This window comes from Salvia splendens, chromosome 6 (assembly GCF_004379255.2).
Source record: "Salvia splendens isolate huo1 chromosome 6, SspV2, whole genome shotgun sequence".
In the NCBI taxonomy this organism is placed as follows: domain Eukaryota; kingdom Viridiplantae; phylum Streptophyta; class Magnoliopsida; order Lamiales; family Lamiaceae; genus Salvia; species Salvia splendens.
Window position 1 is genome coordinate 13430299 of NC_056037.1, and position 26163 is coordinate 13456461.

General features: G+C 38.3%; 3 protein-coding genes across 4 annotated transcripts; 1 reads left to right on the forward strand and 2 right to left on the reverse strand.

Moving 5' to 3' along the window:
* Nucleotides 1–241: 241 nt before the first annotated feature.
* Nucleotides 242–3737, forward strand: LOC121807803 (protein phosphatase 2C 50-like). The gene is made up of 6 exons (XM_042208132.1): nt 242–290; nt 635–693; nt 1119–1923; nt 2009–2359; nt 2476–2581; nt 3127–3737. Exons 3-6 carry the CDS (start codon nt 1201–1203, stop codon nt 3459–3461), a joined length of 1515 nt encoding a protein of 504 aa, XP_042064066.1. The 5' UTR covers nt 242–290; nt 635–693; nt 1119–1200; the 3' UTR covers nt 3462–3737.
* Nucleotides 3738–3896: 159 nt separating this feature from the next.
* On the reverse strand, nt 3897–7922 carry LOC121807804 (mitogen-activated protein kinase kinase 2-like). The gene is made up of 9 exons (XM_042208133.1): nt 7643–7922; nt 7475–7559; nt 6938–7072; nt 5957–6181; nt 5702–5884; nt 5265–5485; nt 4761–4806; nt 4588–4682; nt 3897–4234 (listed from the first exon to the last, which is right to left on the reverse strand). The coding sequence occupies exons 1-8, from the start codon at nt 7711–7713 to the stop codon at nt 4593–4595; spliced, it is 1056 nt and encodes a 351-aa protein (XP_042064067.1). The 5' UTR covers nt 7714–7922; the 3' UTR covers nt 3897–4234; nt 4588–4592.
* Nucleotides 7923–15120: 7198 nt separating this feature from the next.
* LOC121808665 (pre-mRNA cleavage factor Im 25 kDa subunit 1-like) lies at nt 15121–17342 on the reverse strand. 2 transcript variants are annotated; one of them, XM_042209263.1, is made up of 7 exons: nt 17047–17342; nt 16909–16954; nt 16094–16187; nt 15950–16023; nt 15793–15879; nt 15601–15711; nt 15121–15521 (listed from the first exon to the last, which is right to left on the reverse strand). In XM_042209263.1, the coding sequence occupies exons 1-7, from the start codon at nt 17202–17204 to the stop codon at nt 15420–15422; spliced, it is 672 nt and encodes a 223-aa protein (XP_042065197.1). In that variant the 5' UTR covers nt 17205–17342; the 3' UTR covers nt 15121–15419. The 2 variants fall into 2 exon arrangements, with proteins under 2 accessions (XP_042065197.1, XP_042065198.1); XM_042209264.1 differs by having other exon boundaries at nt 15121–15491; nt 17047–17336.
* Between the last annotated feature and the right edge of the window lie 8821 nt (nt 17343–26163).

A 26163-nucleotide genomic window follows, 5' to 3' on the forward strand; every position in this document is an offset into this window, starting at 1 on the left:
GGAAAAAAATTAAAAAAAATAAAATTGAATGAATAGTAACTTAAGGGACGGAGGGTTGCAGGTTATGTCCCTTAGTTAAGGGAGGGAGTAAAAAAGTACAGGTGGTCTGCAAATAATGTTTTAAGGGACGATTAAGGGACGGTATAGTGACAGCGTTGTGGAGGACCTAATTATCTCTTCTCTCTCCCCAGGAGTCTTTGTTAATTATTGTTTCTCAAGATTTAAGGAAAAAAGGAAGCTTTATTTAGGAATGAGTTGTCACTCAATCTACACTGTTTCGATTTGAGACGGTAAGCAACTTACCTTCCTTGTTTGATTGACTAATTGTTTATTTATTCGATTTCAACACAGTGGACACGTACTCTCCCCTTCTCTCTCTCCTTTCATCTTTTTCTTGTGTGTGTTTTGAGAGATGCATGTGATGCTTTTAAGGGACTGACTTTTCTGAGGGGAAATGTGATAGCTATCCCTTTGGTGCTGTTTCACTGAATTTTTGACTCTCGACTTTGCTCTCTGTCGTGACATCTGGTCATCAATCCTCTCATTTTTAACACTTGGAGACCCTAAAGATTGCATTTTTTATATCGTCGGGATTTTCTCTTTTTTGGGTATATTTTGAAATACATTTATACAGCAGCAGGGGAGAAGAAACAAATCAGCAATTGTGTTCACTTCTTCACCCTTGTAAAAAAGGTATGTATGTTCTTCAACAATCAACAATACAGAGATATTATTTCAATCTTAGTATTCTATTCTGATTTGGAGAATCAGAACCTCATGTGTTAAATGAACTGATTATGTCATCTCTTGAGTTTATATGGTTGAAATTGATGATGGGGCTATAGATAAAGAGGAATATAATAAGAATAGAGATGATGAAGCTGCCTCTAGTGGTTGCTGACAACTATGTTTGCTTCACTTTTGAATATATTGATTCCCCTTTTTATGCCAGTTTTGATGCATATTCCACCATTATTTACATATAATTGATGTTTCTGTGAAAAATCTCCATTTATCTTCATTATGGATGTTGAGACTTTATCTGCATTATACTCAATGAATGAATTGTAGCAAATCTCTTTTTTCTGATTTCTATTAAAAGCCTTAATTTTGAATAGGGTGTAGCTTCATCACGGATGTGTAGAGAGCGTTTTTGAACACCTCAGTGGTGTTTAAGTGGAGCAAATTGTCCAAGAATTGATGGACGAGATTTCCCTTCCACTTAATCTGAGTAACTTGATAGGCGAAGAAAAATCGCTGTATGCAACGTGTGTTGACATTGCTGGGATTGACCTTATAGCCAACGTTTCGAAAAATCTGTTTCTTGAACCATCCATGACCAAGCTGCCTTCCATGTCTCACATATCCGAGAATAGGCATTCTTGTTGTAATGTTCCTCACAACGGGGTTCTGATTAGGGTAGATTCAAACTTCGATAAGTCCAAGGATGGTGATCCAGCTGTTCATGCGTTTCTCGATTCTCAATGTGTGACTGATAGCCCTAATGATATTTGCATTGAAGATTGTCTAAATAAGAAGAGGACTATGTCCCAGAGCATCAAGAGATCGGAGTCGTGGGTAGCAACTATAGCAACTGAGATAGTTGATGATCTCGTTTCTTTAGAAGAGAACGGTGAGGCTGTCAAGATAAGAGAACCTAGAAGGACCTTTTCAGCTTCCCTCGTTGAGATTACTGAGGAAATGAAGATAAATAAGCCTATTGTTGCTTTCAGTTTACCACCTCTTTGGGGACTAACATCTATTTGTGGTAGAAGAGCAGAAATGGAAGACGCAGCTGTAGCCCTTCCGCGATTCCTAAAGATTCCGCCTCAGATGTTGAACGACGCCCCACTTTTTAGCTCCATACACAAGGACTTAACTGCCCATGTATACGGAGTTTATGACGGGCATGGAGGTTGCCAGGTAAAGATTCAAAATGTCAGTGTTTCTTATTCGCCATTTATTAGTATAGTAGGTTTGATGTAATCATATAACTTTTGTTGTACAGGTAGCTAACTACTGCAGAGAGCATATGCATCTAGCTTTAGCCGACGAGATTGGTGCTGCTAAGGAAAATTTGAAGGTCGAAAATGGTGAGCACAACTTGAAAGAGAAATGGCTTAAGATCTTTCAGAAGTGCTTTCATAGATTAGACAATGAAGTTGGAGGGTTCCCCAGAACTGATGGTGCTGGTGACATTGCTTCCGACCTGCATGAGCCTATCACCCCAGAATCGGTCGGGTCCACTGCTGCAGTTGCGATTGTTTGTTCCACTCATATCATTGTTGCAAACTGTGGTGATTCGAGGACAGTCTTGAACCGGGGAAAGGTTCCCATGCCATTATCTGTGGATCATAAGGTAGCTATTATTCTTGATTTGTCATTGGCGTGACCAACTATTATCTTGCAGATGTTCATGCATTGTCAGCGGATACTATGATGGATCTAACGCGATGATTTGATTCCTGTTTCCAGCCAAATAGAGAAGACGAATGTGCAAGGATAGAAGCTGCAGGAGGCAAGGTCATCAATTGGGATGGATATCGTGTTTCTGGTGTGCTTGCAGTGTCAAGATCCATTGGTACATCGATCTTTATTGTTTTCCCAAACTAGACATATGGTCAATTACTCGAAAAAGATGTATTCACGGCCAGCATTTCACTAGATTGACCATCTAAAAGTACTAAAATTTGAAACCATAAATCTAACATGATTATAGGGGGTATTCTTTGCATACGTGATGCGACATACATTTAGTTAGTCCTCACCCTTACAATTGCGTCTTCTTCAAACTTTGTCATGTGATCCCATAACAAGTAATGTTATGGGATACTATACGTTCGTTGCATACATTCTTGTAATTACTTTAAAGATCCATTGCTTAAATGATTCCTTAGCACCATAAGCATCTCTAGAAACTCTGGTGGCCTAAAACTTTCCACAACCTCTCTTGCCTGCCATAGATGATGAAATGATGCTACGAATATCGTTCCTCCCACTGCAAAAGATCATATTGGTGTTACATAGCTAACGATAGGCGATTCCCTACATATATTCGTATTTGGATACGTTATTTGGCTTGCGTCTTTAGCTCCATTAACAGTTCCAGCATCTCCCTGTGTGCAGGTGATCGATACTTGAGGCCGTATGTGGTTGCAGATCCAGAAGTAATGTTCGTTCCTCGCACAAAAGAAGACGAGTGCCTTATTATAGCTAGTGATGGCCTATGGGATGTGATGACGAATGAGGAGGCTTGTGATCTGGCGCGAAAGAGGATTCTGATATGGCACAAGAGGAATGGCACAATGCTTACCAACGAGCGAGGGGTGGGGAGTGACCCAGCGGCACAAGAGGCAGCAGAGTACCTCTCGAAGCTTGCTTTCAAAAGGGGAAGCGCAGACAACATCTCTGTGATAGTGGTGGATTTGAAAGCTCAGAGGAAGTTCAAAAGGAAGACGTGACACATTGAACTCATTGTCCCTTCTAACGAGCAGCTAAAATTTTCGCTTCGTCGGAAGTTTATGCCTTGAGCAGTCGACAAATTCCTGCAAGGTAGTAGTAGCTCTCTAGAAAAGCATTATAAGATGATATGATTTAACAAAGGAAGCAAGGTATTGTAGATAAACCTAAACCATTATTCTATGTTGAAGCAATTGTGACTTTTTTTCTCATTCTACTGAATCTGTGTTAGTTGTTCCAAACAGAGATGAAATACAAGCACTAACTGGATTCTTGCATTCTCCTGCAAACAGTTTGTATTTATCTAATCTTCATATAATTGTATTAGTACAATTATATGAGAAAAACTCCAGTTTAGTAGCACCACCAAACCCAGTCACACAATGACAAACTGTAAATAATTCATGTATTTTCTGTGGCTTAATTTCGTAACAATGTAAAGATGGAATTGCTTTTGAATTGAAAACCACAAAATGGGTTCTTTAATATAAATATAAAGTTTACAACATACTCACACATCAACCAGAATCATCATAAATCCCTCAAGAAATTCAGAGTACCATACAAAAAAAAGGAGAATTACGAACCCTTATCTCAGTATTCCTCACATAACGTTGCACAAATGGTGATTTCGGAAGCAGTGCCGAAGGGATGGGAGAGCCAGAAATGGGACTGCCTCGTTCCATGTTCACAGCTGCGAAATGTGATCTCCAGAATATGCAAATACGCTGCAATTGTTGCAGCTCATATTAACTGCTACAAACATTCTGTAGGTCTGCAAATTATTGGAGGAAAAGTAAATTTATAGTAACAAACATATCCAATTAATTAGCAAAGCTAATTAAGTCACTTAAAGGCCATAGGCACACTCCACGGCATACACCCTAATTGTGATTAATAAATGCTAACAAGGGATTATTAGATCCAAAATAGGGATTGCTGAACGAGGTTGACAAACCATGGATTTGGATGCACATAAGTTTTTGCATTATTAGTAACATTGCTTTACATGTGCCATTGACCAACTTAGCCGTGCATCTCTCAAAGCTATGTTTAAGTTACAACAAACGGAATGATATTGTTATATGTTGTTAGCTAATAGGAACAATATTGAGGTATAGATTAAACCTTGATTACAGTGTGGCCAGTGAAGGTCCTGCACTGGTGAAGTACACCGAAAGATCTACATCAAGATCGTCGTACTTAGTGATGAAAGGGTGTGCCTGAGTTTCAGAAAACACATCAGGTTAATCGCCAGGAATTCCATGAACTGAGTTTAACCTACACATGATAAGATTTACCATGAGTTCGTTCGCCGATAGCCTATCTTTAGGATCCTTTTGCACACTGAGAATTCAAATTTCACAAAAGATTGGTAAGGTGCTTATGAATGATGACAATTCAAGAATTCAATAAATAAGTAGATTATGAAGATGTTGAACAAAGCAGTCCAATCCATTTTACAGAAGTACGACGCGACACTTAGTGGGAATTCAAGCAAGCGCAGGACCGGGCACCTTTCCGCGTACCCTTATAAATGATAATGAAATACTTTACGTAAGAAGACATTGAGATGGAGAAGACTAATATTCTTCCATACATCTTCATCACAAGAAGCTTTCACAATCATTTAAGCATAATTTTATCCACAAACATAAAAGTGTATAATTGTGATTCTAAAGAGTACAGAAAAATTATTTCACTTAAACAGTAAATTATAAATGATCGTGTTATTAAAGCCCTTTTTTAGGGAACTTCAAGCTTGTGGGAAATTTTATTATCAAGCATTAGATTCAGTGTATTACCAAGCAGAGATAAATGAGCAGAACTCTGGAGAAAATAGATCTGAAGGTGGACGAGGCACAGGCTGATCGACAATGGTTTCCATCAGCTCGTAGACATTGATCCACCCCTCAGCCTGAGGTGCGGAATATGGAAATTCTCCTGTTGCACACTCAAGGAGAACCAAACCGAGGCTCCAGATGTCACTTTTATAACCATATGTGCCTCCGATGATTCTCTCTGGCTAAGCATGCAGAAGAGCAAAAACGAAGAGTTCAGAACAAAAATCAGGTTACCGGTTAAGCATCGAAAATACAGCACATGAGTGATATGAGGACACATCTGGAGCCAAAGGTAGGAAGATTTGTTAGCATGTTAATATCAATGACCCCAGGAAAGATATTAGCACGAAATACAGTGATGTTGGTGTAAGGTGTTAATTCATGGAAAGAGTACTCACAGACATGTAGTTGTAAGTGCCAACGAAAGTATTAGCTAGACCAGATGTGCTGGCAAGTATTGCACTCACTCCAAAGTCGGTGATCTTGCAATCACCTCTGTGGTTTATTAATAAGTTTGAAGGTTTGAGGTCCCTGTGGATGATATGTTTTTCGTGATGAAGATACCAGAGACCTTTGAGTACCTATAATAGCATGATGAGAATTTCAATATAACTACTATCAGAAATAGAGAACATGGCGTACACATGCAATACCTGTTTGCAAATTGCAGCAAGATAAGGCTCTGGGATTTTGTTAACTTTCTTAAGGAAATCTGCAAGAGACCCTCCATCCATATACTCTAAGATGATGGAGATTGCACCATTATCGTAGAAAGATTGATAGCAAACCACAACATATGGACATTGAGATGACTGATTAATTTTGAGCTCTTGAGCAATGTGCTTGCGAGCAGACTCCTCAATATTCATTTGAATGACCTGATATCATTCAAGAAATCAAGAAGATAGATGTCAGTGGTTATTATAAATCTCTGTCACATAATATTTGCAAACTTGGTCTAAGGAAGGCGATCTCTTTTTTAGTACTTAGTACTTACTCCACTACATTACCATAATAAGCTTATTTCTTTCTCATGCTGACAGATTCTTTCTAACTCGTAGATAAGGACCATATACTCAACATAACAAAAACTTAAAGTGATAGCATTAATGCATTATATATAGGTAAATTATGTGTGTGTGCGTGTGTCTGTTTTCTTGAGAGGAAAGTTTATCAGTGACACATCTACAAATTCAAAGAAACGATACAACAGTTAGAAGCTTTAGAAGAGAAGAATGCCACATATTAGATGCTAACCACATTTACCGTAGAGAACAAAATAAAACAGTATTTTAACATATGGTATTAATTCATAAAATAAGCTGATCCCACTTTTTAAAGATAAATGAATAACTTCCTACACTATTAATTCACAAAATCATCCATCAACTTATTGAAAGCTTGGAAAAAGGTATGCCTATCCAGTCATATCCAATTTGACAAGAAAAAAACTTGTACTGAAACATATTCCAGTAGAACAACGTTTAGTTCTTTGAGTTATAGTAACCTTATAGATTAGAATCTATAAGGTTACTCCCAAATATATTCCCCATGTCAATCAAACATGAACAAGCTTCAAATTCGACAATTCATTTTACATATACTAAACACAAAAGGATGAAGACCATCAGTACCTTAAGTGCAAAAAACTGTGCAGTCCATTTGTGTTGCACCAGACGCACAACACCTCCGTTTCCCTTACCAATGACTTGCACTGCATCAAAGTCGGCTAAGCTCAACTGGTTATCTGATGGCTGAATCAAGGCTGGCTGAAGCGCAAAGTAAGCAAGAAAATAAAGCGCAAGTTTCGATGGATATAAACAAGTTCATACACTCGTACCAGATCTAGCATACTCATATCTTGAGAACCGAAAGTTGTCTATCTCCAAACTCGACTTAATCAGAATATCTAAGCTCATTATTTTCCCCAAAGTAAGTAAACACATATCTTTTGCCAAATGCCAAATGGAAAACACATCAAAATCGAGACTGACAAAAGAAAAGCCCATTAATTTCCACCTCCCTACTTACTAGATATCAAAAGAAAACTCAACTAACAATGGCAAGGAAACATAACATTGCAAAAAACTAATAGTGAGAAATGCAGTAGAGAATCAGAATAAACTAAAAGAGGAGATGAAAGAAATTGAGGAAAAAATGAATAATCTTACAAGTTCAACATCACTATTTGAAACAATCCGAACCCCATCCCTGTTAACCAAGAGATCGCCGTCCTTGAACGTCCCCGACCCGGTCCTGCACAAACTCAAGGAAATCCAAATCAATTGAAATGCAAAAGTGAAATAAGAAAAAGAAATTGAAGGAAAAAGAAGTAGTACAGGAATTTAGAGATGTCGTCAGGAGGTGGGACGGAGAGCTTGAGATTAGGAGCTAATGACCCTTTCTTCATATTCTTCAAATTCGTTGTAATTGCAACAAGGAAAATTGAGGTTAGGTAATTATCACTCTGCACACATTTTATATAAGAGAGAAGAGAATTGTTTGAGGAGAAGTTGATAAAAATAATTATCAAGTGGGGGGAGAGAGAGGACTCAGTGGAGGGAGGGAGGGAGGGAGGGAGGGAGGAAGGAAGGCTCGTCACTTTAATTTGAGACTTGAGAAAAATTGATGTTGGATTCTTCGATTTTCTTTTTCTCTGTATCCTGTCGACCAATCATGCCAACTGTAATTTCTCAGCACCCGCCTTTTTAGTTTTATTTTCTTATTTCCTTTTGAATATACTCATGTAGGGAATGTATTCATTTTCTTTTCCTATATTTCCTCTTTTTTCCTTCTTAATATCAGCCATTAGATTAGAGAAATAGACGGTCAAGATCAACATTGGGTAATTAATCCCGTGTTGCATTATTTGTCCTATTTTGTGCATTATGAGGGTACAATAGTAATCTAATAATGGCTGGAAACCGCTACGAATAATGTACCACATGGTCACGAGTAATGCATATAATTGCCTATATAATGCACAATATGTGAACTGCAATGCATACGAACAAGATGTGTTGTGTTATGATGTTTGACACACGTTTCTTGTTTCCCCTAAGGGTTTAATAAGCTTAGGGGCTAGTGTATAGTACGTAGACATGTATGTAATCTTCACATGGTAACGAGTAATGGATATATTTGACTATATAATGCACAATTTGTGAACTGCAATGCATACGAACAAGATGTGTTGTGTTATGATGTTTGACACACGTTTCTTGTTTCCCCTAAGGGTTTAATAAGCTTAGGGGCTAGGGTATAGTACGTACGCATTAATAACAAATTATAAAACGATACGAATAATTCACCAAATTGTCACGAGTAATGGATGTTATTAACTATATAATTCACAATATGTGAACTGCAATGCATACGAATAAGATGTACCATGTTATGATGTTTGACACACGTTTCTTGTTTCCCCTAAGGGTTTAATAAGCTTAGGGGCTAGGGTATAGTACGTAGACATTACTAAATGCACGTATGTAATCTTCAATCCGTTGATTAACCCATATACACAATACCTCTAATAATGCATAATATACTGAGATAATGACAATTAACAGCTACATAATGCACTACCTAAACCAAATAATGCACATACGTATATTCCAATAACAACAATTTGTTAGTAATGTCTACGTACTATACCCTAGCCCCTAAGCTTATTAAACCCTTAGGGGAAACAAGAAACGTGTGTCAAACATCATAACATGGTACATCTTATTCGTATGCATTGCAGTTCACATATTGTGCATTGTATAGTTAATAACATCCATTACTCGTGACAATTTGGTGAATTATTCGTATCGTTTTATAATTTGTTATTAATGCGTACGTACTATACCCTAGCCCCTAAGCTTATTAAACCCTTTGGGGAAACAAGAAACGTGTGTCAAACATCATAACACAGCACATCTTGTTCGTATGCATTGCAGTTCACAAATTGTGCATTATATAGTCAATTATATCCATTACTCGTTACCATGTGAAGATTACATACGTGTCACGTACTATACCCTAGCCCCTAAGCTTATTAAACCCTTAGGGGAAACAAGAAACGTGTGTCAAACATCATAACACAGCACATCTTGTTCGTATGCATTGCAGTTCACAAATTGTGCATTATATAGTCAATTATATCCATTACTCGTTACCATGTGAAGATTACATACGTGTCACGTACTATACCCTAGCCCCTAAGCTTATTAAACCCTTAGGGGAAACAAGAAACGTGTGTCCAAACATCATAACATAGTACATCTTATTCGTATGCATTGCAGTTCACATATTGTGCATTATATAGTCAATTATATGCATTACTCGTGACCATGTGGTGCATTATTCGCAGATACCAAAATGTGGCAGTTACTTTTCCGTCAAATGTCAATAATAACCCTGTAATGCATACAACCACCTTCTATAATGCAACACGGAACCAGTTTTATAGAATCAATCTGATCTGTTGATGCCTTAGATCTAATGTGTAATATTAAGAAGAAAAAAGGATCTAAGATGTGAAAAGGAGTATAACGCTCCCCTACTCAGGTATATTAATTGTAATTTTTTTATTCACTTGAATTCTTGTAATGACGCATTATGCCACAACACAAAATAACACACTTTTAATAATTTAATATTATTAATCACTCTGTCGAAAATTATATTGATAGGATAATTAGTGATATCACATGTACCTGGACCTGGCTGTTTACGAACACACCCAATAAGCACTAAATACACAGAAGGAGAACCTTGGGCTTCTCTTAATAATCACTACAACACATAATTGACATGAATGAGTGAATGAATTACTATGTCCGTTTATATGCTCATTTCCTCTCTTTCATTTTCTATTGCCACTTGGAATTAATGATGTTTCACCACAAACTACATGAATAAGGGGAGTATATATAATGTATAATCAAATAGAACCTCAAACGGACTCATCTTGCATGGTAGAATAATAGGAAGTGTTGTACAAAAATTCAGCAAACAAAAAAAAAAGCCATCGCAAGTTTGCAACCATGTACTCAACATCATCTCCCTGGACACTGCAAATAAAATTGAAGACACCTATTTACAACCTCAATCTACTCATCTGTTTGAGCATCCAACACTGCTTTGACACATGTTTATGTACCTTAATAAACTTGACATCTTGGTAGATTGTAGTGGTAGTTAATATTAATTGATCATGGGATTGTTATTGCACTAAATCGTGTCCGGGACGAGTTTGGGTTAATAATATCCCCAAGAGGCAAGAGGTGTCCAGAAAAGTATAATTATACGTAAACTCATTCGGTTGGAATTTATTCCAAGTATAATAAATAATGTTTTAAACTATACTACTCTACTCCCTCTATTTCACAGCAAGTGATCAATTTTCCATTTTGAGTTGTCCCACCACAAGGATTGATTTTATTTTATTGAGGGAACATCTTTTTTAGTAAATCAACTATCCCAAATGAGCAAATTTGGTCCGTAACATTTCATAATATTTTTTAAGATCCATCAACTATAAGTTAATATCAATTCAACTACTTTTTAGCTATTTCCAATATTTCCATGACCAAAGTACCCTTAAGGCCAATGAGGGCAATTCAATCTATTTACCCTCTCTTTTTCATTAAAGTATGTAATTTGGGATAGTTGATGTACCAAAAAAATGGTCTCTCTAATTTTAATTTCAAAATAAAAATATCTTAATGATATTAATATTCAATTACTATTAATTATTTACTTTTAGTTTTACTTATTTGTAATATTTTAAATCATTGTTCTATATTTAATATTAATAGTGAAATAACTTAGATATAAACATATGTAAACATCATACTTATACGATATTTGTATATAAAAGTAGTTCAATTTATTAGATGGAATATTAATTTTTCAATCTTAAAGCTATACATAGAATATGTTATTTTTAAGTGCAAATACATTGATGATTAAAAATAAATTAAAATTTATTAACGTACATAGAATCTTAAATAATTCAAAGAGCTAAGTTTTATTTTATCTACTCTAATGTAGTATGTGTAGTCTAAAAAATTAGTTGAAATTATCAATAATCAATTTAATAAAAAAGACAATGACATTCTTAGTTGAATATATGATTAATTTAAATCTATGATTGTTTAATTAAATAAAAAATCAATAGTTGCTATTAATTATTTAATATCACTATGTCGCGTCTTAATATTATCATTAGGCCATTTACAACATCATGAAAATTGTTCATAATTCTCATATCTATTCCCTTGACTATTCGTTAATCATATTTTTTCTACTTTATTAAATTTGTATTTCAATGTAGAATATATTATATATTATAATTAACTTAAATTTTCTGTTTAATAAAATTACTAGATTCATTAAAATAAAATATTTATCTTAGCTTTATCTAAATAATTGAGAATGTAACCATATAAAGTATTAACTAGCACTAGAAAGTAATATCAAAGTAATATCATAATATTCAAATAAGGTATGGTATATATTAATAATAATAGTATAAGATCTATTAAACTTAATCCCAAATAAATTAGAAGAAAGAAAAAATTGGATGAATAAATAGATTGAATTGCTCTTCATGGCCTTAAGGGTACTTTGGTTATGAAAACATTGGAAATAGCAAAAAAGTAGTTGAATTGATATTAACTTATAGTTAATGGACCTCAAAAGATATTATGAAATATTACGGACCAAATTTGCTCATTTGAGATAGTTGATGTACTAAAAAAGATGTACTCTCTGTTTTATTTTATTTTGTAAAAAAAAGCAACACCTTTACTTTCTCTTACTTTTTTTTATCTCTTTATCTATCTACTTTATTCTCTCTTCATTTATCTCAATAAATATCATTTTCTTAAATTTCGTGCCGAAAAGAAATTGATTCCTCGAGATGGGTCGGAGGGAGAATTAATTGATTAAAGTTAGTAGTCTACTTAAATTCATTAATGGATATTAAAATCTTAAAACGGTAAATAAATTAAATGAAAAAAAGAAGCCGGAATTACGCATTATTTAGATATGGACCAGCTGTGGATATTTTTTTCGATAGTAGTAATACAAATATTTTGTTAGTTTGAATTAAATGAAGCCTCAATGAAATTAATTAAAACCCAAAAGGTTAACTCTTTAATTGCAAATCCCAACCATTGATTTTAAACAAAATTTTAGGCTCTAATTATAAGAATTAATTTTGTGTTTATTCGATTGAATGAATGGATATGTGTTTCGTCATCGAACGATGAAAAATGAACAAAGAACGACAAACGATGGACAATGAACGGTGAATAATGGACTACAAACAACGAATATCGGCCTGCAAGGGCAGCGAAGTCGGCAATGGCACAATGCAACGATGACGATGTGCACGAGACGGAGGCATTACATCGTGTATGCACGACGACGACGATGTTTGGGAGTCATGAATTTTCTCCATACATTCTTAACTATGAAAGTAATTTTTAATAATCTCGCGACCCACTTTAGTACAAGTTAGTTTCTTAAGAAATCTCAAAGTTAGTATGGTTAGACTTCTTAGAAATAGCCGTTGAATTTTATTAGTGGTATCACTGGTATGCTAGCTAGTATGCAACCTTTCCTAGAAAAAGTATCAAAACATAAATATGTTAAAACTTAAATTGGTTTCGTCACCCTAGCAACTTGCTTGCTTGTATTTTAACTATTGTGAAAAACATGAATCGTATTTGTGGTTGTTTTGAAATTTAAGTGCAAAACATGTTAATTAGTTGTTATGTGACTTTAAATTTATTTCATGAACCAATATTTCTACACTATTCTCCTTTCAAATTCTAATTTATGCTCCATTAGATCATCCATATCCGTGCTCTTCTTACCAAAGAGCACGGAAGTGGGCCCGGACCCACTTTTATTACTTTTTTACTCCATACTCTTAGGCAATAGCATAACACTCACATCCATGCTCTTCCGCAATGACATGTTCAAGGGTCCCACCATTCTATTATTCAATTTAAATAAAAATATTTTCATAATACTAAAATGCATTAAAAATATCCGAAATACTATTATAAATTAAAAATTAAAATGTACATAATTAAAATACTAAAAATTTAAAATTACATAATTAAAATCCTAAAAAATAAAGTACATAATTAAAGGCTAAAAAATACCTCCGTGGAAGACTATTCCTCTGGCTCTATCCCCAATGTTCTTCGGAGACCCGGTATCATTGTCAAATGCGAATCAAGTTGCTCGGGGGTCATATTTGACCTATCGGGCAAATTGAGTTGGGCCAAAAGGGTCCACAACGAGTTGGTGGGGGGGTTGAGGTGGCACAAAGGGAGTGAGAGCGGGGGCGGATGGAGTCGTGGCGCGACGACGGTTGGTCGTCGCCTTCTTCCTTCCTTGCGGCCGGCGTTGGGAACTGCTCGGGCCGGCATCGGGGCTACCCAAATTAGCTTCTGCGAGCTGGCTAGCCACCTCATCCTCGCCGGCGTCGGATAGGGATACTGACCTCAACCGTTTGCTGGAGAAGCTGGAGGAGGATGATACGCCTCCCCTATACTTCGGATGCACACGCACCTCCTGCCAAGCGCTGAGGTACTTGAACGGTTTATAATTTATGGATTGGTAGGTTGCCAAGGCGGCACTGATGATGTCGAGCTCGCTCCTACCACTCCCCGCCGACCGCTCTTCCTGGAGGTAATACCCCTGGAACTTTTGGATTTCTTCGTTGGCTCTGAATATGGCATTGCGCACCATACTCTCATTGCGCTCGATGGTTCCAGCCGGGCGGTTTTCATTGTACTGGCGAGAGACGCGCCACCAAAACCTATCCCTGCTTTGGTTCGTGCCTATCTCCGGATCTTCGGAGATAATCAAATAGGCTTTGAATAATTGATCCATCACCGCTGGAGTGTACGGGGTGCGGACACCACGAGTAGTAGGAGTAGGAGTAGGAAGAGGAGGAGTTTGAGAGCCGCCGCTCCCTCCCGATCTGGGTTCGGGTGCCCATCCGTATCGCCCATCGGGGGCATCTTGGTCGTCCATCGGGAAAGGTCGGTAGCCACCCGGAACTTGAGAACCTTGGGTTTGAGGAGGGGCCGAAAATTGCGTTTCTGGACTAGGAAATGGTTGTGAGCCGAACTATTCGTGGTTCCAACCACGGGAGTCGAAGGGGTGATCGCCGGAGCTGGACATTTTTTTTTGTAAGTAAGAGTGAAAGATTGAGAATTGATAAGAGAAGATGATAGAATTTAGATGAGAATTGTATAGTGTGGTGTGAAATTTTTGGTGTGGAAGTGGAGGCATTTATAAATGAAAATGTGAATTTTGGGGAAAAATTGAAAAATAAATTAAAAATGGGAAGAAATCGGATATAATTTATTGGGAAGTGAGAAAATATTTTTTTTATTTAATTCGGATTTTTTATCTGATTTAAAAAAAAAACGAAATTGCCAACGGCATTGCCGTTGGCCAACAGACGCCGCCACGTCAGCTGCTCAGTGGCACGGACGTGCTCGATGCATCAAGCAGCGCCGTGCCAGCGGCGTGCATCGAGCACGTCCGTGCCAACGGCGAGCAGGGGTCAGCCGCGCTAGCGGCACGGACGCCGTCCTTGCCAGCGAGCACCGCTGCAGATGCTCTTGAATTGAATCTTTCAAATTATGCTGTTTGTTTTTATAGCTTTTCCGTTTTATGCATACAGAAAGACACGTAAAATCTCGCACTGATTGAATATAAATGGAAAGAAGAAGGTTACTTGCATATGATACTGGTAAAAGCTAGTCTAGTTTTGTTGTACAAGATGAAAAATGCAGTGTTGAATGGTAATTTGTAGTAGTATATTCCTTTATAAAATTGTCGGATAACTGTCAAGTGGTGTACATTTCAAAGAAGCAAATAAAACACAACTAGCCCCAACAAAACACTAAGCTATCATCTTAAAGCTGTGACCATCCAAATAATCACGAGCTATACGCACAACAGCACTCCCAACTACACAAAACACCACGTTCATGTGACGCGGCCTTTAAATTTATGAAAAAAAAAATCACCACATTCACAACAAACCTTTGCCCGGTGCAACTGCAATCCTATTTCCCCTTCCAACTTAGAGTTTTAAGGTTCTATCATGTTGAAGGAATATTTGGATAGCAACTGTGGGACTCCAGAGATTATTGGACCATAAGTCTGCAGAGTATTTCTGTGTGTTAAACTCCACTTCCAACAAGACAATACAAAATGTAAGCAACCAATTTGCAGAATGGTTCGAGACAAAACTCAACTAGATCAAACATACCTCATCGTTCTCATGAAGTTGACACAATGGGATTGCAAGAAGTCGCGAATTTTTAGGCACAATAAACCTTCTGCTTGGTGGCAGCTTCACAAGATAGAGTTTAGTGCATTCCTGAAATGGCAAACAACGTAAGGTGAAGAACTTCTGTCATCTGTGAGAACGTAAAAGAGTAATATGAGATACGTGAATTACTTTAGGCCTCTTTATGTTTGGTGGCAAATATGGATAAAGTACGGACTCAAAGTCGGGTCTCCACCACATACCAAGGCATTCTCCAACCTAGATATTAAGCAACAGGTGAGTTGCACTACTCTCTAATCACATTATTACGTTTCCAAAGACCACATACCTCCCAATCAGGACCACGGCCATCTTCACCAGCAGACAGCTTGCTTGCGAGCTTGCGTTTTAAGCAGTCAATATCTGAGGCAAATAACACAAAACTAAGCCTTGAATAAAATTTCCAATCAATTCTGAGATCCACTTGCATTACCTGATTCACCTTGTCGTAAACGACCACCGGGAAGTTTGTAGATGGAGTTCTGCACTTGTAGCAACAAGAGATGGGGGTGTTTGAAAAGTTCTACCTGCAATAGGTGGTTTTGGCTCACAAACACAACCTCGAAATGTGAGGATAGTCCAGTCCAAGAAAAAGGTCTGATCACATTACTAATAAGCCGAAAACAATCCACCATGCTTATATTTGCAATCAAATTATTATTGGACTTGAGTCTCGTTCAGTGATGGTCGTTGTTGACACTTAAAAGACTTATCAAAAGTCAACAGGATAACATGAAATCTATTATCACTATAATCATGATCCGGAAACATAACTAACCCATCATCAATTTAAGGGAGATTAGATATATAAACATGAAGTGTTTAGATAAGCAAACTAAGTACCCTGACGTTGAATTGCGCTTAACTGCAAGCGTCTAGAGTCGATCAGAGCTAGAAACTAACTGAATTCATAACTCTGATATCCCAATTTGGATGAACATCTACTAATAGCAAGGATTGAACAGCTATACTCAATGCCTCGACTGCACACATATTCACAACCTTCAGATTCTACAGAATTGATAGCATTTTCCTGATGTTATTGATATGTTCAGATAAAAGAAGTAGGAATTTACAGTTAAAGAGCTTCAATTACTGCTATAAAGTAGGTTATCAGTTATCACACCTCACCAATTTCGTCACCACAAAATTTAGAATTCAGAGATAATCATGTCACTCCATCTCACAATTTCAACACCAAATCAACTAGAAATATGTAACAAAAATATAATCGATGAATAAACTAACCACAATCGCGGCAGCCACGCAGCTTCTCATTCCAACGGCATCATAGCTGAAACCCCCAAAGCACATAAACCAGAGTGAGTCCAAAATTGGAGTAAATTAATGAACAGAGAGAGTCCAATTAGGGAAATTGAGACATACTTAGCTCTGAGGCGAAGAAGGCGATCGGCGCGGGTTACGGTGTTGAGAGAAACAGAATCTGTGGAGCCGAAATAGTAGCAGCTGAGAGGGTAAATATCCAAGGCGGTGGAGCTGCTGGGATCACCGCCGTTTTCTTCTGGAATTGAGTGATCGCCCATCTATTTGATTTGGTATAGGAATTCAGAAGAGCTTAGGAAGGAAGGATCAAGTGCAATGGGATGGTGATGGATGGTATATATATAAAGAGGAAAATATGTGACTGTGAGAGAGAGACCAACGTGTCTGCTTGAGAGAGAGAGAGCTGAAAGGAGGGGGAATGGAATATTATTCAAACCTTGCTTTTATTTTATTTCATTAATTTTGTTATACTATAATGTTATGCTTACTACTTCATCTTATTTTTCTTACTTAGGTACAACAATACAAAATATATTCCAACCAATTTCGTATATGTGCTTTCAGAATAAGTTTATTTTTAAAGTGATTCTGCATATATTCAGCGGAAGCTTTATTCATATCACTTTAATTATAAGACAAAACTTGGATATGGACCCAATGGAAATCTGCAACCGTTGATTAATTAAATTTATTAAATGATAAAAAAAATGTAGTATTATTTAGAGTTAACAAGTTATGATTCAAATTCATTTAGGATTTGTAATTTACAATTATTTTTTTAAAAAATTTAATATGTTGTATGGTTCTATTCATCGATTTTAAGGTAAGAGGTTGATTCCATATCTCTAATTGATTAACTAATTCGGTTGAGTTTTAACGTAATACAGTAGTTAAATTTGTTACTTTATCACTATTATAGTCAATTCTAGAAAGAGTTAGAGGGGAAACAGAAGCTGCTGTATTCAAGAATCAAAATAATAAATCAAACACAAAAGACAAAATCGCTGATTAATATTCTATCGAATATAACAAGGGAGAATATAAACGTTCACAGTGAAATTATTTAAAAATATATATTCATTATATAATATATCTATACATTAAAATTTTTAAGAATACTTTAGTAATGAAATTAGCAAATGTTTTATAATTTAATATATGAGATTAAAAAATCATTTTGCATTTCATTTGTAAAATATTAGTAAAATGTGGACTGTCAACGTTCGAGAATGGAGTACCAACCTAAAAAATAATTTTATTTTTTATTTGAAATATCTGTCTAAAAAAATATTTGTAATAAATTTATCCCTATAAAGGTCATCTGCAACGTTGTCACTTAACCGTCCCTTAAATTACTATTCATGGTCCCACTGTACTTTTTACTCCATCTCTTAACTAAGAGACGAAACCTGCAACCCTTCGTCCCTTAACCGTCCCTTAAATTACTATTCATTCAATTTCATTTTTTTTATTTCCAACCAAATTCAATTAAAAAAAACACACTTCATTAAAAATAAAATAAATTACAACATAAAATAAAAATACAACCTAAAATTCAAAAAAATAAAAAAAACACATAATTAAAATCCTAAAAAATAAAAATGACATAATTTAAAATACAATTTTATAGCAAATAAAAAAACTACTCCGCCGGTGAATCATCCCCGGAGGCGGTGGAGGTGCACTGAAGCCGTGAGGAGGCGGAATGCCAAGTTGTGCCGCCATAAACGCAATTCCGTTAAGATAGGCTTGGTATTGGGGAGGCGTCATGCGGGAAGTGTCCGCCATTGTGGCGGTCATGTACATGGACATAAGGGAGTTCAAGGGTCCCCCGAGGCCGAGCCCGCCTGGCCTGATTCGGCTCGGCTCCTCCTCCCTCTAGCCGCCTTCGCCCCATTTCTCCCTTGCGGCCGACGGCGCCCACGGGAGGACCCACCGGCATCGTGTGTCGGGGCCTCAACCTCCTGCGAGGTAAACTCTTGTGGCCCGCTGCCCGAACCGCCCTCACCAGACGAGTATTGGCCACCCGTCGTGTGCTTCGTGCGCTTCGAGGTCGAGCCCGAGCTGGACCGGACACCGCCGGCTCACCTTTCCTCGTCCTTGACGACCTCCCAAACATCGACATATTTTAATTGTTTGTCGGTGTCGTCGAAGTAGACCCGCAAAGCCGACCTCAGAATGTCGGCTCCCGTGGCTCCGCTTTGGTAATGAGCCGCTTCATTCTTGTGGATGACGCAGAATCGTTTGACCTCTCTATCGACTCGGTCAAAGTGAGCGCGGAGCATCTTATATGTGCGGTGAAATGACCCCTTCGACTTAATCTCGTGGTAGGCCTCGGTGACCTTTTCCCAGAAGCACTTCCGGGGTTGTTGATTCCCGACGATGGGATCGTACGAGACGCTGATCCAGGCGTTGTACACCGCCAGCGTTTCTTTGGGGCCGTACGGATGCCGGCCTAGATCCTCCTCCTCCTCATCCGCCTCCGCCCTGGAGCTTTTACCGCCTCGGCCTTCTTCCGGAGTGGAATCAACTGAATAATCCTCCCGAAACTGGGATAATCCCTGCGAATACCTCGGGGCGGAGGGACTGGCGTATGCATCCACATAAAAATGGGGTGTCCGACGTCGACGAACCGGAACCACCACCGAGGACATTGTACATCCCCCCCAGTCGCCGAACGCGTTGATGTCGAACCCGCCGGAGCCGCCACAGCCAGAGTTTCTGTCGCCGGAAATTTGTGATGAGAGGTTAGATGAAAATTGGAGAGGAAATGGAGATGATTTGGGAAGAATAGATGTGTATTTGTGTGTGAAATGTGGATGAATTAGGAGTATTAATAGAGTAAAAAATAAAAAATAAAAATTGAAAAAACGGTAATATAACTGTAATATTACCGTTTTTCATTTTTTATTTTTTATTTAATTCGAATTTTTTTAAAAAATGAATTATTGCGTCAGCGTGACGATGTCCACTCGCGGGCCGGCGAGTGGGCGTCACGCATGGCGCCGGAGCGCGCCACGTCGCCTCGGCGCGTGGCGAGACGTTTCGCCAACCGTCACGACATGCCGGAACGCGGAACGGGCTGGGGACGAGACGGGGCGCTGCAACGCATCACGCCGCCGTCCCGTCCCGTCCCTTCGTGACGAAATGCGGGCCACCCGCGTGACGCGTTGCGGGTGGGCTAATGAGATATGTCTAAGAGCATCTCCAGTGGGCGGATGTCCCACTCGGACATCCACTAGGACTTCCCAAAAACACCTCCTGCCACGTCACTAGGACTTCTCATCCCACTGCCACGTCACTAGGACATCCCCTTCACAATCCGCCCTTCCCATCGCCCTTCCCACTAGGACTTCCCGTAATAAAAAAAATTACAAATTCACAAATATACGTAACGGAATTATAATTTTGGCACGGAATACGGGAAAATTGCAAATGCTTCATTAAAAAAAATTACATAAAAAAAGAAAAAAAATTACATAATAAAAAAGAAAAAATTACATAATAAAATTTTTGACTCGGCTCACTCCTCGTCGTCCGTGACGCCCTCGCCGCCCCCGTCGTCCCCGCCGCTAATCTCGGCGCCATCATCTCCAATGGGTGGCATGCCCAAATCGCGCCGACATCCATCGATAACATCCTTCAACATCCTTTTGTACACAGGATCTGTCGTGCTATGCCACCTATGCATGGTCCGGACCAAGCTAGTCGTTATCTGCGCGCGGGCGAGACGGTCGTACTCTTCTGGGGGAGCAGGGGCCTCCGATTGGACCTCGAACGACCCGCTGCTGCTTCCCCTAACCTTCCGCTGCGCAGCCTTTTGCCCAATCGGGCGATGACGCCGGCGGGAGTCTGATTGAGGTAGCGGGGACACTTCCTCGGCTTCTGGGAGCTCGTGCGAACCAGCACTGCTGCTGTATTCACCGGAAGCGTTGATCTTCGTCCGCTTCTTCCAGCCCGATTCGACACCCCCACAAAATTTTTGAGAATCCTTCACCACGAGATAGGACTCCAACTGGTCGAAATCTTTGAACTTCAAAGATCTGTCGGGGTACTGCGCCAGGGCACGGTTCTTCACATCCTCCTAGAACATACCGCTGGTTGCCTGGCGGAGATTGTTTTGGTAGAGGCCGGTAAATCGACTAAGCTTAGGCCTCAACCGCTCCCACTGTTTCCGGCATTGTTCGGGAACGCGACTCTTCGCCCCAGCCGGTTTGTGTGTGAGGTAGGCTTCAGCGACGCGATGCCACAGTCTGTCAATATGCTGGTTAGCACCCACATAGGGATCCTCGACTATTGAAACCCAAGCCTTCGAAAGCGCGACGTTTTTCCACATGCTCCAGACCGTCCGCTTTTCCGTCTCCTCATCATCCTCCTCCTCAGCCACCGTTCGCGAGGAAGAGCCCATGGCTTTCCCCTTGCCCCTGCCACTGCCCTTGCCCCTGCCCCTTGCCGCTGTCCCCACATCATCGGGAGTCTCCCTGATTGGAGATAGCCCCAACTCCTCAAAAGAGAAAGTTTCCATGCCGGTGAACTGAGTCTCCGGAACAAAACTGGAGGGGGTATCAGTAGACAGCATATCGATAACCGGGCGATAGACATCATCCGCTAGTGGTTTAGGGACCCTGCCACCCCCTCCACCAGGCATGGTCTGCATCATCCCCGGCATCATCCCCGGCATCATCCCACCCATCCCCATCATATTTGGGGTCATGCCCCCCATCCCCATCCCCATCATATTTGGGGTCATGCCCCCATCACCGCTGCCCTGGGCATCATACCACCCATCCCACCCGTCCAATTGTACATACCGAAGTAAGGGGACATCATACCACCCATCCCACCCATACCACCCATCCTACCCATTCCACCCATCCCCGACATTGCCGGAAGCATTGTCGCATTTTCGCTAGAGTTTCCCTCCAGTTCGGGGGGAAACGTCGGAGTCAGTGACTCGCTCGTGCCGGGGGAGGTTCTGTCGTTCTCCATTAAGTAGAAATGAAATTTGTAGTAAAAGAAGAGAGAAACTTGTTAACACAAGTGGTGTGAATGAAATGAAGTGCAACGAGCCGTATATATAGAGTTTAAAAAAAATTAATACCGGACGTCCGACTCACACCACAATGGCGGACGCCCGCCCGCCCGTCGCCCGCACGTCCAAGGACATCCGACGTCCTTACGGGACGTCCGTATCCTACCTTCCACGCCACAATGGCGGACGTCCCGGTCGCCCGTCGCGGATGTCCGACCGGACGTCCGCCATTGGAGATGCTCTAATATTTCGTCAACCGGGTGGCCTAATGAGATATGTCTAATATTTAAACCATTTTTCCTTCTATCAAAATTTACACAATATCATTGTCATCCATGTTAGCTGCATGAAGCCGGTCGGCAAAATTAGCAATTAAGTTACTAGAACATGAAATTTGTTTAAAGTTGGTTGGGTTATAGTATATAAATACAGATATCAAAATTTAATGCTAAATTAAGTTGTGCGCTTATGTGTTTCGTCCTTGATTAGCGCCTTCCAAATTATCAATTTGGTAGGATGAGTCATCGACAAGATCGAATGAGAAACAAATTTTTTTAATTTTAAATCTAATTCTATAACTATTTTGTAGTAGAATGGATATGCCCAATAATCAACGCAAAAAGGCAAGTGATTGGTGGGTGAGATGTTGATGGTTAGTTTTTATAAAGTGAAATTTAGAAATACAGAAGAAAAAACAGAAATTCAATATTGAAAGATGACATCAATCATATGTATATTTCTTAAATTTTCGAAAACAATTGAAAATAGGAAAAGTGGGAGAAATGTGAGGACAAAGAGAATAATAAATGGTCATTTATGAAATTGTTTATCAATCTTCTAGTATTTAAATTAAAAAGTAGTAACAACATTGAATAATAGTTATTGCAATTTTTTTTTTCGAAATGAATAAATTAGTAAGAGCATGCGCAGCGGTGGCGTCCGTCGCCACCGCCGTCCGCGCCGCTGGCACGGCGCTGCTCGATGTATCGAGCACGTCCGTGCCAGCGGACGCACACGTGGCGCTCCCATTCGTCAACGGCTCGACCGTTGCATTTAAACATTTTTTTATTTTTTTTTAAAAATCGGTTTTTATTAAAAAAACTGATAAAAAGTAAAAAAAAAAATCACTTCTCCAAAAAAATATATCCGTTTATAACCGTTTTTTACACCTTTTTAATTTTTTTTTTCATTTTTTTACCCCAAAAATACACACTTTTATCTATAAATACCCCCAATTTCACCCCAAAAATTCACATCAAACTACACAACTCTCATCATCATTCTCCAATATCCATTCTCATCTCCATTCTCTCATATCCATTTTCATCTTCATTCTCTCATACCCTACAACATCACTATGTCCGGCCAAGACGATAACCCTTCGGGCTCCCACGGTTGGAACCCCGAATGGTTCGGTTCACAACCGTTTCCTAGTCCGGAAACGGAATAAGTCGTTCAAATATCTTAACGTTTGGCAGGAGACGCGGACGCACCCGAATTATAAGGGAGGCATAACATCCTCCTCTAGCGGCTCCTCCAAACGATCAAGGTCGGTAGCCCTATCCGACTCCGGCTCGGAAGAAGTGGCTAGCCAACTCGCCGGAGCTAACTTGGGTAGCCCCGACGCCGGACCGAGCGGTTCCCAATGCCGCCCCCAAGGAAGGAAGAAGGCGGCGGCCAACCGTCGTCGCGGCTCGACTCCGGAAGCCACTCCCGAAGCCGCTCCCGCTCCCTATGTGCCACCTCCACCCCCGAACAACTCGCTGTGGATGCTCTGCCAACTCAATATGGCCGATAGGTCATCTATGACCCCCACACAACTTGAAACACACGAGACCATGATAAAAGGTCTCCAAAAACAATTGGGGTTGATCCCGCCGGATGCGTAGTCTTATTAGGAGTTTAATTATGTAATTTTTAATTTTTAGGATTTTAATTATGTAATTTTTAATTTTAAGGAGTTTAATTATGTAATTTTTAATTTTTAGGATTTTAATTATGTATTTTTTAATTTTATTTGTAATTTGTAATATTTATTATGGTTTTTAAATGGATTTTAATATTATGAAAATGTTATTGTTTAATTGAATTTTATATTAATTGTGATCGTCCTTGCGGAAGAGCACAGTTGTGGATGTTGTGCTCTTAACAGAGAGCAGACATAAATAGTACCGCCCGAACCCACAACCGTGCCGCTGGCAAGAGCACGGTTGTGAATGCTCTAAGTACCAATTGTGACAGTCCATGCAGAACGACTTGCCGACCGACCAAATGCTTGAATGCTACGTGATAATGTTATCTATTCAAAGAGCAAAGGGAAATTATAGTAAGTTAAATCAATCCATATTTGATGTGACAAATATCCACCAAATCTATTTTCTTATCACGTTCTATTGTCCATTTATATTAAAAAGTATGTCCAAATTTTATTGGCTAACTTTATATGAAAATAAAAATAGTCGTATTATTTGATAGGGAAGTATTATATTGTTAATTCAATACTTAATTGCTAACTACAATTAAATAATAGTTCTTAGATATTCAAATTAAGGGTCTAGCTCAAAATGTTAAAACGATAAACAAAAAAGTCAATAAAAATATTAAGGTCAATTTACTACAAATTAGTTATAACTAACTTTTGAAAAATATCACATAACTTTAAAACGCATATAACTTTCTCAATTTAAATTATTTTTTTCACACAACATATATCAAATTAAAGATAATTTCATAAGGATTCTAACGAGATCTCACTTGCATATGTTCTGATGTCAAAATTTGAATTTTTTTTTTAAATTTTCAATTTTTTCGTAGAATGTCAACATAGTATATAAAATATGTCATAAAAGATAATTTTTTCGTACAACAACAAATGTCAACATAGTATATAAAATATGTCAATATAATACATGTAGAATGTCATTATTAAAGCAATGTGTTGACATTCTCAAAGCATTGTGTTGATATTTTCAAAACATTATATTGACATTTTCATCTAAAACTCTAATTTTGTAGTTTTTTAGTCTTTTTCGATTTAATTAATAAAAATGAAAATTACACGTGACAAATTTAGACCACTAGATTTCTAAAATCCTATGGTCTTAAATTAGTTGTAGTTAGCAATTAGAGAGTGGGTTAACAATTGATCATTCCCGTTATTTGATAATCCTATATTGATATAAAAATAGTCGTATGTGATAATGCCATTATATATGGAATCATGTGTGCATAAAATCTAGTAAGTTATGTAATGCAGTACTACATAAAAGGAGTCGTATTCTTTCAAAAATAAATATGCTCCGGCAAAAAACAACACCATTTTGAGTTGATACAATCTATAAATGTTAGGTGTGTTAACTATTACTCCATTCGTCCTCAAAATTTATCCTATTTCATTTTCTGCACTCATTTTGAAAAAATAATAATAAATAGTTAAAGTAGAGAGATGGTAAAATAAGAGAGAGAATAATATCGAGAATACTCTCATCTACGTTATTCTCTTTTTTACTTTACCTTCTCTCCACTTTAGCTATTTATTACTCCTTCTGTACAAAAAAAGTTGGGTCGTAGTCCTTTTTAGTCCGTCCCAACAAAGTTGAGTCATTTCCTTTTTTAACAAAAGACAAAACATCTAATCACTCTTACTTTATTCCATCATTTACTTACTTTATTCCTTCATTTACTTTACTCTCTCTTATCTTTCCTACTTTTTTCATCTCTTCTATTTATTTAATATAAATTCTTAATCTTCGTGCCCAAAAGTTTTGTCTCAACTTTCTTGGGACGGAGGGGGCATTATTTTTCTAAAACAAGCGCAAAAAAAGAAATGTGACAAATTTTCAGAGACGGAGGAAGTATATAACTCACTATTTTGTTGTTAAATAAAATGATATGTACATCTCTATATTACCTTGTTATCTATTATGATCCTCAAAACATTTCTCTAGAATTTATGTGCAGTATAGATATTCTCTTTGTTCACCAATATTAATAAAATGTAAGTAAGAAAGTCAGTGGGATATAGAATCTATTATTAAAATATGAAAAATAAAATAAAATATTTATTAATGGATGAATAAAAAATGATAGAATAGAACGGTAAGCAAAATAGATGTAAGCAAACTAGTGGTACTTCACAAACTTAAATGGATGAAAGCAAAATACATTTTAAGTGGGCCGAACATCAT

Excerpts from the sequence above, each read along its gene's own strand:
- LOC121807803 (XM_042208132.1), top strand. The coding sequence starts at position 1,201 with ATGGACGAGATTTCCCTTCCACTTAATCTGAGTAACTTGATAGGCGAA. Across the intron at positions 2,360-2,475 it reads CATTATCTGTGGATCATAAG|CCAAATAGAGAAGACGAATG; the intron begins GTAGCTATTATT and ends TCCTGTTTCCAG. Across the intron at positions 2,582-3,126 it reads TGCAGTGTCAAGATCCATTG|GTGATCGATACTTGAGGCCG; the intron begins GTACATCGATCT and ends CCCTGTGTGCAG.
- LOC121807804 (XM_042208133.1), bottom strand. The coding sequence starts at position 7,713 with ATGAAGAAAGGGTCATTAGCTCCTAATCTCAAGCTCTCCGTCCCACCT. Across the intron at positions 4,807-5,264 it reads TGCTCATTTATCTCTGCTTG|TGTGCAAAAGGATCCTAAAG; the intron begins GTAATACACTGA and ends TTGAATTCTCAG. Across the intron at positions 4,683-4,760 it reads TATCGGCGAACGAACTCATG|GCACACCCTTTCATCACTAA; the intron begins GTAAATCTTATC and ends TCTGAAACTCAG.
- LOC121808665 (XM_042209263.1), bottom strand. The coding sequence starts at position 17,204 with ATGGGCGATCACTCAATTCCAGAAGAAAACGGCGGTGATCCCAGCAGC. Across the intron at positions 16,955-17,046 it reads CTTCTTCGCCTCAGAGCTAA|CTATGATGCCGTTGGAATGA; the intron begins GTATGTCTCAAT and ends TGGGGGTTTCAG. Across the intron at positions 16,024-16,093 it reads TTTACGACAAGGTGAATCAG|ATATTGACTGCTTAAAACGC; the intron begins GTAATGCAAGTG and ends TATTTGCCTCAG.